General features: G+C 38.2%; 1 protein-coding gene across 2 annotated transcripts; it reads right to left on the bottom strand.

Moving 5' to 3' along the window:
• Window positions 1-574: 574 nt before the first annotated feature.
• On the bottom strand, window positions 575-6383 carry LOC101333923 (prorelaxin). Of its 2 annotated transcripts, none has more exons than XM_004313597.3 (2): window positions 6141-6383; window positions 575-1105 (listed from the first exon to the last, which is right to left on the bottom strand). In XM_004313597.3, the coding sequence occupies exons 1-2, from the start codon at window positions 6349-6351 to the stop codon at window positions 765-767; spliced, it is 552 nt and encodes a 183-aa protein (XP_004313645.1). In that variant the 5' UTR covers window positions 6352-6383; the 3' UTR covers window positions 575-764. The 2 variants fall into 2 exon arrangements, with proteins under 2 accessions (XP_004313645.1, XP_019789713.1); XM_019934154.3 differs by lacking the exon at window positions 6141-6383 and adding an exon at window positions 5844-6035.
• Between the last annotated feature and the right edge of the window lie 9459 nt (window positions 6384-15842).

The raw sequence follows: 15842 nt of genomic DNA, 5'->3' as shown, positions 1-15842 counted from the left end.
ATTTACTTTTTAGTGTTTTAGACAGTAGAATTAAGGTAAGAACCCTAGTTTGAAAAATACTTGAGTTTATATGGCCTCGACTAAATTAAATTGATTTAGGGTCCAATCTGATTTTTTTGCAATTAATAGTTCAGTAAGACACAAAAAATATTTTAAAATCTACTAGAAAAGTTCAAATCTTGTGACTGCGTATTCGAACTAAGTTAATTTCAATAAAAAAGTTTTGGTCCATTTTATGTACCTGGTGTTAGGTATTGTGTAAGTTATTTTTAAATTTTTATTTATTTTTTTGCTATTAAAATAATTCATTTGATATTAAGTTGTGAAAGAACATTTGGGCATTCTGTTTGGAGGGAAAATGGTGACAGATTATAATTTATCAGATACAGATTTCAAAAATAGACTTGTCCATTCTCACTTATGCAAGACATAGCATTTTACTAAGCTATCTAGTTCTAAAATTTTCTTTGAGTTATTGTGTGTGGCTAAAGTGATAAAGATTTTATTGTCATTTTAAGTTAATAGCATTAAAAAAGCAATAACATAATTATATCATTAATAAAAACCAAAAATATCTTCTCACATAAAAAGTATTATTATCAGAAACTACAATAATGCAAGGGACATTTTCTTACACATCAACTGAAAAACCTAAACACTAAAAATAATTTCTCATATTCTAGTAATCAGTGGGGCGACAGAGGCATCGGTGAATGTGTCAGTGAGAATACATGTGAACATTAGATGAAATACACAGCTTCCTCTCAGCATAATCTAGCAATATCTTTTCTGATACAACCTACTTGACAACATTTCTCACTCAGCGTCATACGGAACAGTCTCTTTTTTCGGGAATGTTTATCTAAGCCTAAGTTTTTTAATTCTGAAAGACTTTTGTCTTCTGCTTCATTTTGTCTATTAAGAATAATTTTCTTAAATTCTTCAAAGTTAAAATTTGAATCCTTTAATGCAGATTGTTGTAGCTCTCTCAGTGATGGCTGCCTCTCAGACAGTGTTGCCTTCAGCTCCTGTGGCAAATTAGGAACGAATTCCAACAGCATCTTTAAGGTTTCTGCATCTTTGGTGATGGAGGGTGGCATGATTTCTAATTTAAAAAAGAGGAGGAAGAGAAAAAATATTCATGTTAAAGTACATCAGGAAAACTATAAAATTTTGCATAGACACAAAGGAAAGCATTGCCTCAATAGAATTCAACAATAAAACAGAATCAGCAAGTGTCCTGATATCTAAAAAGCTTAGTTTATTATAGTTGGGCAGGTTAAACAACATTACCAAAGTTCTGCTTTACTCCACTCGCACCCTTGTCATCTCTCCTCATGTCCCTTTAATGCTTTTACCATAGCACTTTTTTATCTCTGACACTTCTGAAGTCATCTTGATCCTCAGAAACACTCAGTTTGACCACAGATGAATTTTTATTACCTGAGTAATTTATTTCCATGACTAAGCAACTTCTGAGTTATGATAGTAATCCTTGAAAAGTATATTAATTATTTTAAACTATCAACTGTTCCATGGTGGCAAGTTACTGCTTCAGGATAAAGTTAAAAAGCAGAATTTCCAACTGCTCTGATCTAGCAGGCAGGAGATACCAGTCTCTGATGCTCCTCATACATGTATTAATAATTTCTCTTCCCTAGAGTATTTACTGCAAATCAGTAATGTTTTACTTTATGGAGAAATGGGTTAAAAGAACACTAACCAACAAATCACTGACTATAAGAGATTTTTAATCTGTTGTGGTGTGTGTCTACTGACTACTGTGTATGGTTTTTGTTCCAATGTTGTAGATCATAAACTATGCAAGTTCTGTGTGTTCCCTAGGAAGGGAGCCTGGTCTTAAGTAGCATCCCAGGATTGGGTATACATGAAGGTTGAGACTTGGGCTGGCAACTTTCAGGGACCAGCTGACATCTTCCTTCTTTACACCCATTCAGTTCAGTTGAACATCCTTTGATAGTTTCCATGTCTTTGGCTCTGCCAGATTAGAGATATAAATAAAAAGAAAACATCTTTGCTGCCTTCAAAAAACTTCCAGGTAAATTCTATCCTAACCTTACCTATCCCCATTACACAATTTTGAGAGTTACAGCACCAAAAAAAAGTTGAAACACAGATGAAGTTTAAATTATAGTGTAAACCTGGATCACTACTTGTTGTTTTTCATGGACAGCAAAACTGTCCATTTCAGCTTATAATAAGACATTCCTCCTGAAATAGTGGAAACAATGAGGTCAAGAGATATAAATCTAAACATGGAAAGTAGATTCCTGGGCAACCACTGATGCTTACAGATCAGAGAAAACCATGCCCCCTCACCCAGGCAGGAATGGTCTCAGCTTGTTCACTTCCTATGAGTTCTGTAGCAAGGATCTCAGCCAACAACAAACTTCAACGATTGGAGTTTTCAGTGGAAAGAAAACAATATTCTAACATTTTATTTTTCCTCCCAATGTTTTCTCTCATTCAAGTTCCAAACTGGCAATGACAGATGAGAATTTATACCATTTTTTGGTAGTCAGAAATGTTCACATTTTCCCTCAGTAAGACATCCTAAGTTCAATTCAATCTCTTCATAAAAACTCTCCTTGCTCTAACTTAAACATTTTCTAATTATTGAATACAAAGAAAAGCTGATTTTAACTTTCCATATACTTGAAGCCAGTTAATGAATGAGGCAAAACATTTGTAGTTTCTATTACATTTATTCATAGGTTGTTGGTTTTGGCACTTTTTATTTTCAATTTAAAAACTTGTTATTTTGAAATACTTTTAAAGTTACAGAAAATTCACAAAAATGTGACAGAGTTCCCAGAGTTCTTTTTTTTTTTTTTTTGGTAAGAACATTTAACGTGAGATCTACCCTTTTAACAGAATTTTAAGTGCCCAATACACCATGATTATCTATAGGTACAGTGTTATAAATCAGATTTCTAGAACCAATTCATCTTGCATAATTGAAATTTTATACATGATAATTAGCAGCTCCCCATTTTTCCCTCCTCCCAATCCTGGTAACCACCATTTATTCTTTGCTTCTATGAGTCTGACTATTTTAGATACTTATAATAGTGGAATCAAGTAGTATTTGTCCTTCTGAGACAGGCATTTTTCACTTAGCATAATGTCCTCCAGGTTCATCCATGTTGTTGCATATTTTAGGATTTCCTTTTTTAAGGCCAAATAATACTCCATTGTATGTATATACCACCTTTTCTTTATTCATTCATCTGTGGATGGACATTTAAGTTGTTTCCACATCTTGGCTATTGTGAATATTGCTGCAGTGATTATGGGAGTGGTAATGTCTCTTCAAGATACTGATTTCAGTTCTTTTGAATAAATACCAGAAGTGGAATTGCTGATCATATGGTAGTTCTTTTTTTTTTTTTTGAGGAACCTCCACACTCTTTTCCATAGTGAATGCACAAATTTGCTTTCCCACCAACAGTATACTATATACATGGGTTTCAATTTCTCCACATTCTTAACCACACTTTTCCTTTGTTTTTTGATAATAGCCATCCTGACAGGTGTGAAGTGATAGCTCATTTTGGTTTTGATTTCAATTTCCCTGATGATTAGTGATATACAGCATTGCTTCTTATACCTGTTGGCCATTTGTATGTCTTCTTTGGAGAAATGTCTATTCAAGTCTTTAGCCCATTTTAAAACCAGGTTATTAGTTTTTTTGCTATTGAGTTGTAGGAGTTCTTTATATATTTTGGAAATTAACTCCTTATCAGGTACATGGCTTGCAAATATTTTCTCCTATTTCATAAGTTGCCCCTTCGTTATTGAGCATGTCCTTTGCTGTGCAGAAGTTTTGTCTATTGATGTAGCCTCACTTGTCTAATTTTGCTTTTGTTGCCTGCATTGTACTCTTTATTAAAATTATTTTTAAATTTATTTTGAAACATTTTGCAATTCACAACAACTTTAGGTTCTGGAGTCTAAAAGATAATATCCTAATCAACCTGAATTCATACAAATGCCTCCTAATCAGTATATTTTGGACTAAACTCTTACTAACATAGACTTCTTCTAATTAAAAATATCTATCTTGTTTTTAAAACGGTACAGTGAGTATTATTTCTGCACGCATTGTGGGAAAATAATTTAATAATGTACAAACAGATAGAAACTATCGAACAATAGAGGTTTTAAACCTCATGAATCACAGATTATTGACATGTACTTCCAAAGTGATTCTTAATTAGTAATTTAAACACTTCCCTTGATCCTCACTTGCAGGCAATAGTTTGTTAGATTATTTCCAGTTAAATTATGTACTGAGCAGTGACAAAGACAGTTCTTTAAAAATATTTTAAAATCACTATCCTTTTCTACAGAAATAGAAATTTGGCCAAATATCTAGATAGGTATAAATGTAGTCAGAAAACCATTTTTAAGTAACAATCTGGAGACAACCTAAATGTCTGCTAAGAATGGTTAAATATATATGGTAGATTTATGACGTGGAATACCAGAAAGAAATTTTAAATTATCTTTTTGGAGTCTAACAATGTGAGAAGATGCTCACAATATAATGTTAAATGAAAATGCAGGAGATACACATACCTATTGCCAAATATTAATATTGCTTTCCATTTCCTCATTTAATATAGATATTTTCATTTTATCATTAAATTCACAGATTTTTTTCAGTCTTTAATATCTAATGGTGCTTTTCATTATTGTATTTACATATATTTTTCAGTCTTTAATATGAGCATATTATTTATTCAGAAAAAGTGAAACAAGCAAATGCAATCTGGTCTTGCCTACTTTGAATCAGTGAATTCCTAAACTCTGTGGTACTCTTCTATTAATATTATACAAGAAGTATGTAAAAACTTGCATTAAATAAATCAGTCTCTGACCAACAATGTAGAAAAGTTAGGTAAAAAACTTTATAATCATATTTTAAGTCCCATAAAAGGACAGTAAATGTACTTAGTGTGCACAATGATTTTACATGAGGGTCACTTATATAGAGGATATGCATATAGCCTATAAATATAGTTGTGATTTATCATAAATTGCATGTGTTGTGAAATATAAAACAATTATTCATAATTGAGCTTGCACTCTCTGATTTTAACATGACCCATTACAGTGATTAGACTAGGCTATACCTCAGTGAAAGTTTCCATTGTTACTTAAACTTAGCTTCCAATTTATCTTTATAAATGCTTTATAACTTAACAGTGATTTTTAAAAAAAAATTCCAGATTTGATTCTGAGATCTTGCTTTTTTAAAGAAAATCCATTGCAGCTTCTAAATGCTTGAAGCATCAATCACGTTTTCTGCTTTGTTTGGCTGAAGGGCAAACTTCCCTTGACTCTTGTTCCCCTTCAGTTTCTCTTGTAGACCATCAGGCCCTTTTCTTTCTCTTTAATCCCTTCTCTCACACATGAACTTCAAGACTCAGTTCAAAGAAGTGGGAGGCTAGGTCCTCCCCTTTGGTGAAGTTAACAAATAAAAATAAAAGAGTAAGTTTTCGATGGCATGGGCCACAGCCGAGATTGCTTTTTTTTAAAAAAAAAAAACAAAGGAGGGTCGTTAAATTTAAGGCCCCCTTTTATGTTTACATTTCAGGACCCTATCATAGGTCTCTGCCCTATGCCCTTTGGTGCGCAAATACGCGTGATAACCAGCTCACACCTCACTGTTTGCCCCCTGTCATCTCAAGATGCCCTGTCCAGTTGCCCCATCCATCAGCAAGCCTTCAATCCTGCCCTCGGACTGATCCTCTGGCCTGAGTACGGATCCTCCGGGCTGAGTACGCCCCGCCTACTGTGGGTTTTTGAGCACTTACCTCCCTCTGTAGCTTCCTCCTTCTCCCTCCCTGCCCCGCCACCCGGACTGACAGGAGGTGAAGGCACCAAGTGCCTCTCAGGTAAGGCCACTTGCTGTTCCCGCTGCTTTCTCTCCCTGTGGTGAAATCCCGGGTGAAATCCTGACTAGAAAGCAAGTTACGAGGCAAAATCCCAAACTTTTAGGCACCGGCAGCTTCAGAGTCATGTGGGCAGCCCTTCCCATTGCTCGGCAGCCGGACAGCAACCAATGGGAAGTGCAGAGCGGCTGGTCGGGGGCGGGGGTTGGGTGCTCTCACCTGCGGGCGGTCCGGATCCCAGCCAAGGCTCCTCCAGGCTCAGAGCCGTTCTCCCCCAGGAGACCGAGCCACAGATCTCGACCCAGAGGCGGACTAATTCTCGGCCGCATGCCTTAATAAGGTCGTTCGTCCTCTGGCCTGAAATCTCTCTGGGAAGTTGACTCAGTAGCAGCCAGACCCCTAGCAGGTGGGACAAGAACTGGCGCGGCATCCTGGACCTGATCTCGTCTGCTCTGAGCGTTTTAGCCTTTCTCGAGATACTGCACCTGCTGTAGCCTACCGGCCTCCGTCAGCGTGCCAATCCTGGCCTTTAGGTTGCTTTCCCTGCCTGACTCCACCAAGCTTTTATAGCCCTCTGGCTACCGCTTAGACCTTGAGTCAAGGGTCCAAGCTCCACCCCTTTCCCCACCCACCTGTTTGAAATACCCCCTTCCCCCACCAGCTCTGGTTTACCCTTACCAACTTTTCTCCATTTGTCCATCCTTTTGTTCGTGGCCCTTTTACAGTTGTTTGGGGTTTTTTTCCTCTCTTTTTTCTTTCCCTCAAACCATTTTGTATACTTGGGTAGGGTTAGTCAATATTTGAAGTCTTTATTATAAAGCTAGGCATGGCCACTGTGCTAAATTATATCAAGAATAAAATTGAAATCACCCATATTCTCACAACCCAGCGTGAGCCTTCAAATCTAAATAAGATTATAGTTAGATTAATTAATATTGTGTCTGGTATATCAGTAAATAAAAATATGATGAATGAATGGATATATCATTGACAAGAGAGGGAGAACTGATGACTTTTTATCTAAATCCTGGTGAAAACATTAAAATCCTCAATGCATCGCTTTAGGCTTGTACAGTGTCCTAAGTTTACAATGTACTTTCTCCACTGACTTTCCTTGGACTCCTCTGGAACATAGCTTGATTATAACCAGTTACTTGAGTATTTTAATTTGAGATTGTATTCTGTGTCTCGAGAGAGACCAAAAAAGAAAAGAAAAAAAGCAATGGAATCCCACAGTTCCAGAAAGAATATTTTGGAATATAATGCAGATTACAGCACAAAAATTATATGATTATTTTATTTTTGCTGTACTCTATGTTTGCTGTATTTGGTGAGGTAATTTTTAACACCTTCTAATTTAACTTTTAAAGAATTCAATATAATTTGAGCTGATATGTTCATTAAGGTTTTCTAGATGGACAGTAAACTTGTAAGTTCAAATAGGTTCATTTTTCAATAATTTATTTGCTTGTTTTCATAATGTACTCAGATTACCTCAGCTCCACCAGGTAAATCAGAGACCTGGAAGAAGTTAGGGTAGCTCTGAATTTGAGTAAAAAGTCAACAATCACTTAGTTACAAATATAGCTATGGAATAGAATAGTTCTAATTTGTAGATTGCTGCTAATTTTAACAGGGTGCACTCAGCACTGGTCATATGCTATGCATTGCATAATTGCTCAAAAAAATCTGACCAAAGCTGTGGAATGATCACGATAGTGCTTTTAGATGGGTTTCTGCTAAGACAAGCAATTTGGGACAGGCTTCTCAAAACTGAGGTTTGACGGTATTTTTGTGGGTTCACAGTTACTGCAAAAAATAATCCATTTACAGGGCTGTCCTCCAAAGTAACTGCTCATTTAAAATATAAATTTCCAGGGGAGTGTAATGTTTTACCTTACTTAGGTAATCTTATAGAGTCCTCACAACTGTCCAGTGAAGTGACCATTTTCTCATTTTACAGAGAGAGGAAGCAAGCTGAGAGTAGTCAAGTTAACTTGTGCAACCTTGTCTAGCACATGTGCCAGATGTGGGCTTGCCCTACTGTTAAGGGTAACAGGCAAATTCAGGATTCATAGCTTTTATAGACACAACTAAATGGTATTTCATATTCTTAAAACAAACGCAACAACAAAACCCAAAGAAACCTCTTTAAAGAGAAAAACCAAATGTGTGCCATGCACACACCTGGAAAGTGCTGGAGCTGGGATTCCTACCCATGTCTACTGGATTCCAAAGCCCCCTTTCTTTGATTCCACTGTATCCCTTGGATCTAGCTCCAGTTAGCATTAATCTGCATGGTGAAAGTTAATGGATAAACAGTAATGTCTTTAAAACAGCTGTTGGAGGTACAAAGCAGTAAGCAAACCTATAGTAACAGTAAGTGAAATTGCCTCAATCTCCTTTTTAGACCCTTCACCCTTAACTACCTCAAGTCTTTCTACCAAGCTCAAGCTGTAAGTGGTAGAAATGATTTTCTAATGTCTCCTGCAGGTAACAGTGTCCATGTGACACAGTTCTGGCCAGTAGGACGTAAGCACACGGGTGGACGTTTCTGGCAAAGCCTTTGCTTTTCTGATCCAGGCACTAAGTCTTCTTCTGTCCCCTTCTTTTCCTATCTGAAACACGTACACTGAGCAGCTGTCTTGGAACCAAGAGGTGGGGAAAATAGGAGGTAGCAACAGGAAAAGTGTGAGGAGCCTACTGGCATCATTCAGATGCTAAACAGGGTTGGATGTTTACCCCACAGACTTCTTTGAAGCTACTCTTTTAGCATTTTCTGTTATTTACATTTCTAATTGATACATATATATAAGTGGAGGAAATATTTTATACAAGAAATAAATTAAGTTTACATTCATCAGTTTCTCATGAGCGTTTTAGGTATGCTTTAGTAGTGATTGAATTAGATATTTTAAAGATTGCAGTAATTATTTAAGTGCTTATGCTAGATGCTTTACCACAGATTATTTTTGTACCACTTAAAAACCCGTCATATAATAAGAAGCAGTGAATGCAGATTCTGGAACCAGGAACACTGCCTCCAGGGATTTTGTGGAGGAGGGGATGAGAGACATAGGTCGGGGCAGGGTTTGGGGAGCTGGTTTTTGTCTCTGGGGCTGCATCTTTGTCCTGCCCAGGGTATAAGTTTCCTGGGCACTGCCACTGTTCTTCTGGGTTAGAATCTCCATTTCCAATAAACTTTGTCCTGGGTGGCAGACACTCTCTGAGGTTCTATAGTCCTTTATTGAATTCCCTTGCTCGTGGCCTTCTATCTGCATTACCTTCCAGCCTCCACTATATCCAGTTGGTGTTGGCCAGTGGTTCTCAGAGAAACTCACTTTTTAAAAGATATGAGACTCTGCTCTTTTATATTTCACCACTAATATCTTTCTACAAGCTTTATGTCTTATAATAAATTTTCATTGTTTTCTCTGATCTGTAAATAGCAGATAACCCCACTCAATCCCCATGATAATCAGGACTGCATTGGATCTATTTTTGCTTGTATATTTCTTCTGTCATTTAACTGGGATTTGCGGAAGGAGGAGAGGTAAACCTTTGTAATTTTTCGAGCATCCTGGTCAGAAGTCATTGCTGACTCTATATCTCATAGAGATAAGATGTTTTGTGCTTTCACTTCAGGTTATCATGCTGCTTTATCAAGAAGACTGAAACAAAAAGTAAAGGGAAATTGAGGTCTTCAAAAAGTCCTCTGGTCATCAAACCTTTGGAAATCTCTTGGTTAAGAGATTAGAAAAGATAAATAACTTCATTTTTTTCTTTCTTCTTATTTCTACACAAATAATAATACATGTGCTAAGGGAATGTTCAGAAAGAATCATGCCACCTGATGGAAACTCCATGTGAATAGGGATCTTAGTTCTGTTCACTGATGATACATGCTTGTCATGTGGTAGGCACTCAATAATAGGTCTGCAAATATGCTAGTTTTTTAAATCAACATAAATGTTAATATACTGAGTCTAAAATTAAGGCCTAATATTATATGTTGCCTTAATATCTGGTGAAACTAGGAGGGACTTAAATGGCTTAACCACAAGTTCCCCTCCCTATTCTGCTCCCACAGATGGAGTCCACTAGTCCCTCCTCAGCAAGAGGACCAGGCACAATTCCTGCTTATCTCTGAGTAATGGGTTTCATTTCCCTGCTAGCCAATGGAATTATTCAAAGCCAATTACATTTTCTCACAGTAACCAGGGTTACCTCTCTCTCGATACTACAAGGCCTGCCTCCCACAGCCCCTGGTTGTTCATTCTGTTCTGAATACAGCTCCCATGTCACCTTGTGTGGCATGCAGTGTCTTCCTACCCTGGGCTGTGAGTATATGACTAATAAACTGCTGCCCATCTCATCTCTCCAGTGTCAGGTGTTGAATGTTGTATGTGGCCATCCTATAACTCTGGGGTGGAATTCCCTCCTTACCAACTGGATAAAAAGGAGGCAATTAAAACAATGGCATCATGAACAAGATGGCCAGTCATCACCAAGGACACTTGTTCAGCTTTAATGAACTTCTCTTGGCTAACTAATTGGTTCCATGTTATGGCAAAGGCCACCTGAGACAGAACTACCAGTTGCTGTAGTCCTATGCTTTGGGTATACTTTTTGTCTTTGTCGGTATTGCCAACTCTTTCTACCCTAAAATACTCTCATTCCCAAGACAAGAATTGTCATTAATTTACTGTACCACAGCTTGATATGTTGTTGGGTTTGGCCCGTTTTTAGCAGGTGGTCTCCGAGGCTCCTACCTGTTAAGGTGGGGACAGCTAACCTTAACTGATTGGCTCTTGAGTTCCAATTTTCAAGGATCCAGCTAGAATGATCTGGTCACTGCATCTAGCCTGGTGATCGTAACTGGCAGCTTGGGGGCAGCCATATGGATATTATTTGTGATTTTGCTCTTCTGAGACAGGCTCAGGGATGGACCTCTGTGAGGTTTGTGAAAAGGAAGGACACCACCATCCCCGGGAGAATTAAGCATGGCACCCCAGTTGCTTAAGAAGAATTGTTGCTCAGGCAAAGGTAGTGCCTGTCTCCTGTGCTGCTGCTTCCCTTGCTTCTGTCATATGTACTCTTTTGACCCCCAAGTGTATCAAGGTGTAAAGCCATAGAGGCCTGTGACCAGGGGCTGAGGAGAAAAGAAAAGCTGGGGAGCATTTGGTACCAGCCCCTCCCAAAACACCAGAGGATGTAACTCAACTGCTCTCCTATTGCAAAATCCCTGTCCAGTGTACCTCAGCTTTGCTCAGTGTTGCTGATTACCAGGATGCCAAAGGGCTAATCTGACAATCCCAGAGCTTGATGGCCCTCAAACAGGCCATAGACAAAATTACCTTCTTGGATGTGGACCCTGACTCCTGGGAGATTGACTGGTATTCCCTGGAGGAAGAGGTGGCCACCCACAAGGCTTACTGCTCAGCTCCTGAACTTTTCCCACAATCACCCAGAAGATCTGCAATCTAGGTGATTGGATGGAGACAGAAACTGAAAGCCATGACTTTTTGTAGCTAGAAATACAAAATGTTCTTAGGGAAATTGAACAGAGAGAGAGAGAGAGAAGCCAACAGGTTTGGTGCTGTAGTTCACATACCTAATAGCAGACAGCACAGCAGGACCTTTAAATACCTCTTCTGTTGCTGCTGCCGCCTATGCTTCTGTCACAACAAACATCCTGCGCCTCAGGGTTATAGGGAAAAATATCCATAGCATCCCTGTGGCACAGCAAAGGAGTTAATTCAAACCTGACTTAAGCCTGGGGTCCTTAAACCCTAAAAAGCAACCACTGCCATGGAAGTGGCCCCTAAGCCTGATGATTTGAGACTCTGGAGGAAGAAATTTATAAATAAGTGCAGGGTAGAGAGCACCCCCTCCCCGAAAAAAAACTGTATCTAGTGACCAACCAAAAAAAGGGAGAGGGAGAAAGAAAAAAATGGAGACAGGGACAGGGGAGGAAGGAAGAAAGGAAGGAAGGGAGGAAGGAAGGAGGGAGGGCAGGAACCTAGGTATAGGGGAAGGAAAAAAAGAAAAGAAAAATAAAACAGAAGCAAAGATCCATAATTTGACCTAATTAGAAATCCAAATTTACTCAAATAATGTGTATAGCAAATATATACAGGTGTGCTGGTTGGCTCTTGAACCTCTTACAACATCTGCTGAAATGCAACTGTTGGCAAACTTTCATGGACTTAATCAATACTGGATCTCAAATTACAGTTATACCTGGGGATCCTACTAAATATTAACATGGCACCGCCTATGATCATAAGGGAGTTACTACATATGAAATAGAGAACCAATAGGTATGACTTGACCATTGGAACTATTGTTTTGCCTAAATTCCCCATTGTACCCATTGGCCTAAAATAGACCATAGTAAGCATAGATGCTCTGACCTAATGAGTGATAAATTAAAATTAAGTCTTTGGCACTTACAAATTGCCTTCACAAAATGGGACCCCACTGACCACCTCCCTCCCCAATTAAAATAGCTAATATGGCCCAATGTAAATTAAAACAGGGCCTTCAAGAATTGAAGCTTATAAGATCTAATGAGGGAAGGGGTGATTATCCCCCCTGCTTCTCCATTTAATAGCCCAATTTGGCCTGTTCTTAAACCCAGAATGAATGAATGAACGCACCTCATGGTAAATTATTGCAACCTTAATGTAGTACCATCCATTAAGGCCCCAATAGCCAGTACCCAATATTTTTGAAATTACTAATTCCATCTAATCAGCAACAGGTAAGTATTTCACTATTATAGATTTAGCTAATATGTCTTATTCAGTGTTTATTTCAACAGCCTTTCAGCTGTAGTTTGCCTTCACCTCTGAAGGGATACAATGCATATTTACCTATGAGGTACCTCAGCAGCCTTGCTATCATACACAATCTTTGCAGGCAAAATCTTAACATCTCCTTCCTCCAAGAGCACAGGTATGACATCACCTTGATGACATTCTCCTCTGAGGAGACTTATTTGACATACTCATTAAGAACATAACAAATACAAAGGAGCTCATGAAAGGGATGGGCTGTTGCTGCACACATAATGCAAGGCCCTTCCACCTCTTTTAAATCCCTGAAAATTATTTAGTAAACGGAGGGCTTCTCCACCCCTGACACTGTCAAGAAACAGCTGTTGACATTCTTAGCACCCACAGTGTTGATACAAATCCATCATGTTTTAGTCCTTGTTGGGTTATGGAGTAAACATATTCCTTATTTACAACTTTTACTTAATCACACTGATACTGTAACTTACAAATCATCCCACCTGGAATGGGCCACCCTCCATAAAATGTCTCCAGAATCGGTCCAATTTGAAATCAAAGGGTACTCCAGTTAGTGCCTTACAAGATGCCTTCACTGTACAGGCTTTAATAACCTCCTTTTATGCCTTCTGGAGTCTCTGGACCACCTATGTTGGTAAATTGCCCATGGGCTTCTGATGCAATACTATACACCATTAGAACAACAGTTGCTGGCCACATACTTTCCTCTCCTGGAAACAGAGGTTCTTAGAGCCCCTGGTCCTGTGACCCTCCATACCCAACTGCCCATTATGTCTTGGGTCATGGAAGCAGCACCCCCACAAGCTGTAGAATGTCGCCATATCTGGACCTGAAGAAAGAGATGGCCTTCCGTGTCCTCAAACCCTTGCAAGATGGCATGATGCTGGAGGAGGGCACCCCTCTCCCAGACCCCTTGGGTACCTGGGGAGTCCTTTGGGATCAACTGAGTGAACAACAATGGAGTTAGTATACTTTATGGATGATATGATCTCCGTATATGTGCTGAAGCAACATTCAGTGGAATCCCTTAACTTGGATTTCCCTCATAAAGGGAATCCAACAATCAGCACAGTTGGCCAAACTTCAGGTAGTCATCTTAGCACTGGATGCCTTGGCCAATAAATGGCTCCATCTGCACATTTTTACAGACTATTCAGCAATTGTGTAAGAGTTGCCCCAGGACACTACTTATCCCCATCCCCCTACTTATCCCCATTCCCCATAATCTAGAATTTTTTCTTGAATAGGATGACAGATCCTTCAGATTAGCCAATGGTCCGTGGCTCCCACTCCCAACCTGGGCCCTTACCTCACCCCAAAGTTTCACCAACATTGTAGCACATTAGAATCACCTGGGGAGCTTTAAGAATCCCCCCCACCCCCACTAGTGCTTATGTTGCATGCCAAAACAATTAAACAGAATAGCCTGGTGTGGGAACCAGGCATCAGCACTTTTAAAGATCCCTAGTTAAAAAAAAAAAAAAAGATCCCTAGTTGTCTACAGTGCACCAAATAATTGGTAAACTACCACGTAGCCACTGGCCAAAGACTCTGGTGAATGACTTTGGGAATAATTTCATTGAATTTGTTACTTAATGAAATCCTAAAGAAATTAATAGAGTTAAAATTCCTAAATACAGCAGTCTTCAGCATAAATGGGTTATGCAGTACTTTAAATGTGTTATAAAGAGCTAATGTCAGTAATACAAGGATATGGTAATTAATATGGTGAAAAACAAAAACAAATGTGTATGTATGGAAAGGGAAATATATTTTGTAACTAGAACTTCTAAGGTTCTAGCCAGTGTTTTATAGAAACACATTAATTACTCTACTTCAATCTTACAGCAGTGGAATACATGAAAATTTAGTATGAAAATGTTTACTCATGAATATAGAACCTGAACAATCATACTTCATTCCTTCCTCCTTGACTTTCAACATTAACATTTTATTATGCAGGGGCATCAAATGTCATTTATAATTTGCATATATTTGAAGAAATTAACAAGTTATATTTACTTGTACCTGGCTCAACATACCAACCTTGAAAGATCTCAGAATAATCTTTATTAATTGTTCTCAAACAATTCTCAAGCACTTATTAGCATGCGAGAGATGACATTTTAAGGCTTTAGAAATACATAGAATTCTGTTGCTATTCAAAAAGTATTGTTTTCATAGCTGCATTTGAACAGAATTGTAAGTTGTGAATTGCCCTTCTTATAAATGAAGTTTAATTCTACTTTTTATATTGACATTGAGTGATAGGTGTGATTGGCTATATATGTAATTTTTTAAGTAAGGGGGCTACCCAAAAACATTTGACAAAAGAAAATCATTCTGAACTAAGCTGACCAGTGGAGAAGAAAATTGATTAAGAATCTAGGGAAAGTTGTATGCATTCATATGATTATGAACTCTCTTCATCTATGATTCAGTGGTTTCTAACAAGTGATTTATTAATTTTTGATGAGGGTGATCTTCCTACTGTTTGCTGTGTGTGCATAACATCTGCTCATTTCATCACAATGAATGGAGATACCTTCTTCTTACTTCTAGGGTTTGAGTCTATTGGTCTGAAAAACCAGCTGTTTTAAATGCCTAGGACTGCTTCCCTAAAAGACACTATTTTCTCTGAACACCCCATCTTCCTGTTTTCAGGGTTTTTTTCGTCCACAGGGCCAGATACCTCACATTCTGGATTTTCCAAGACAGCTGTGATTTCAGTTTTATTCTTTTCTGTAAATATCATTTGTTTAGTGCACATCTAAATGTTAGTTGAATTTATACCTTTTTTGTGGTTTCATCTAGATGTGTCAGTCAAATACGGTCCCCTGTCACATCACTCACTGTAGTTTTAATGATCAAATATGTTCACTGTTTCCATAGCATAGTCATTTTCTGAGAAATAAGGTATACAGTCAACTGCTTAACAGAGAAGGGTTTGCAGTCAGCTATCAGGTTCTCCTGTGTAAAGTAGAACTCATCAAGTTGTAGGGTGGAGTGAAAATAGCAATAGACATGGAATATGTCTATTTTGGAGAATGTCAATAAACATAGCACAATACTAGGAAATATTGAGTTCTTATCATCTGCCAAA

This window comes from Tursiops truncatus, chromosome 6, assembly GCF_011762595.2.
Source record: "Tursiops truncatus isolate mTurTru1 chromosome 6, mTurTru1.mat.Y, whole genome shotgun sequence".
NCBI lineage: Eukaryota > Metazoa > Chordata > Mammalia > Artiodactyla > Delphinidae > Tursiops > Tursiops truncatus.
Note: the sequence above shows the minus strand (reverse complement) of the source record. Positions and strands in the feature narration are given on the sequence as shown.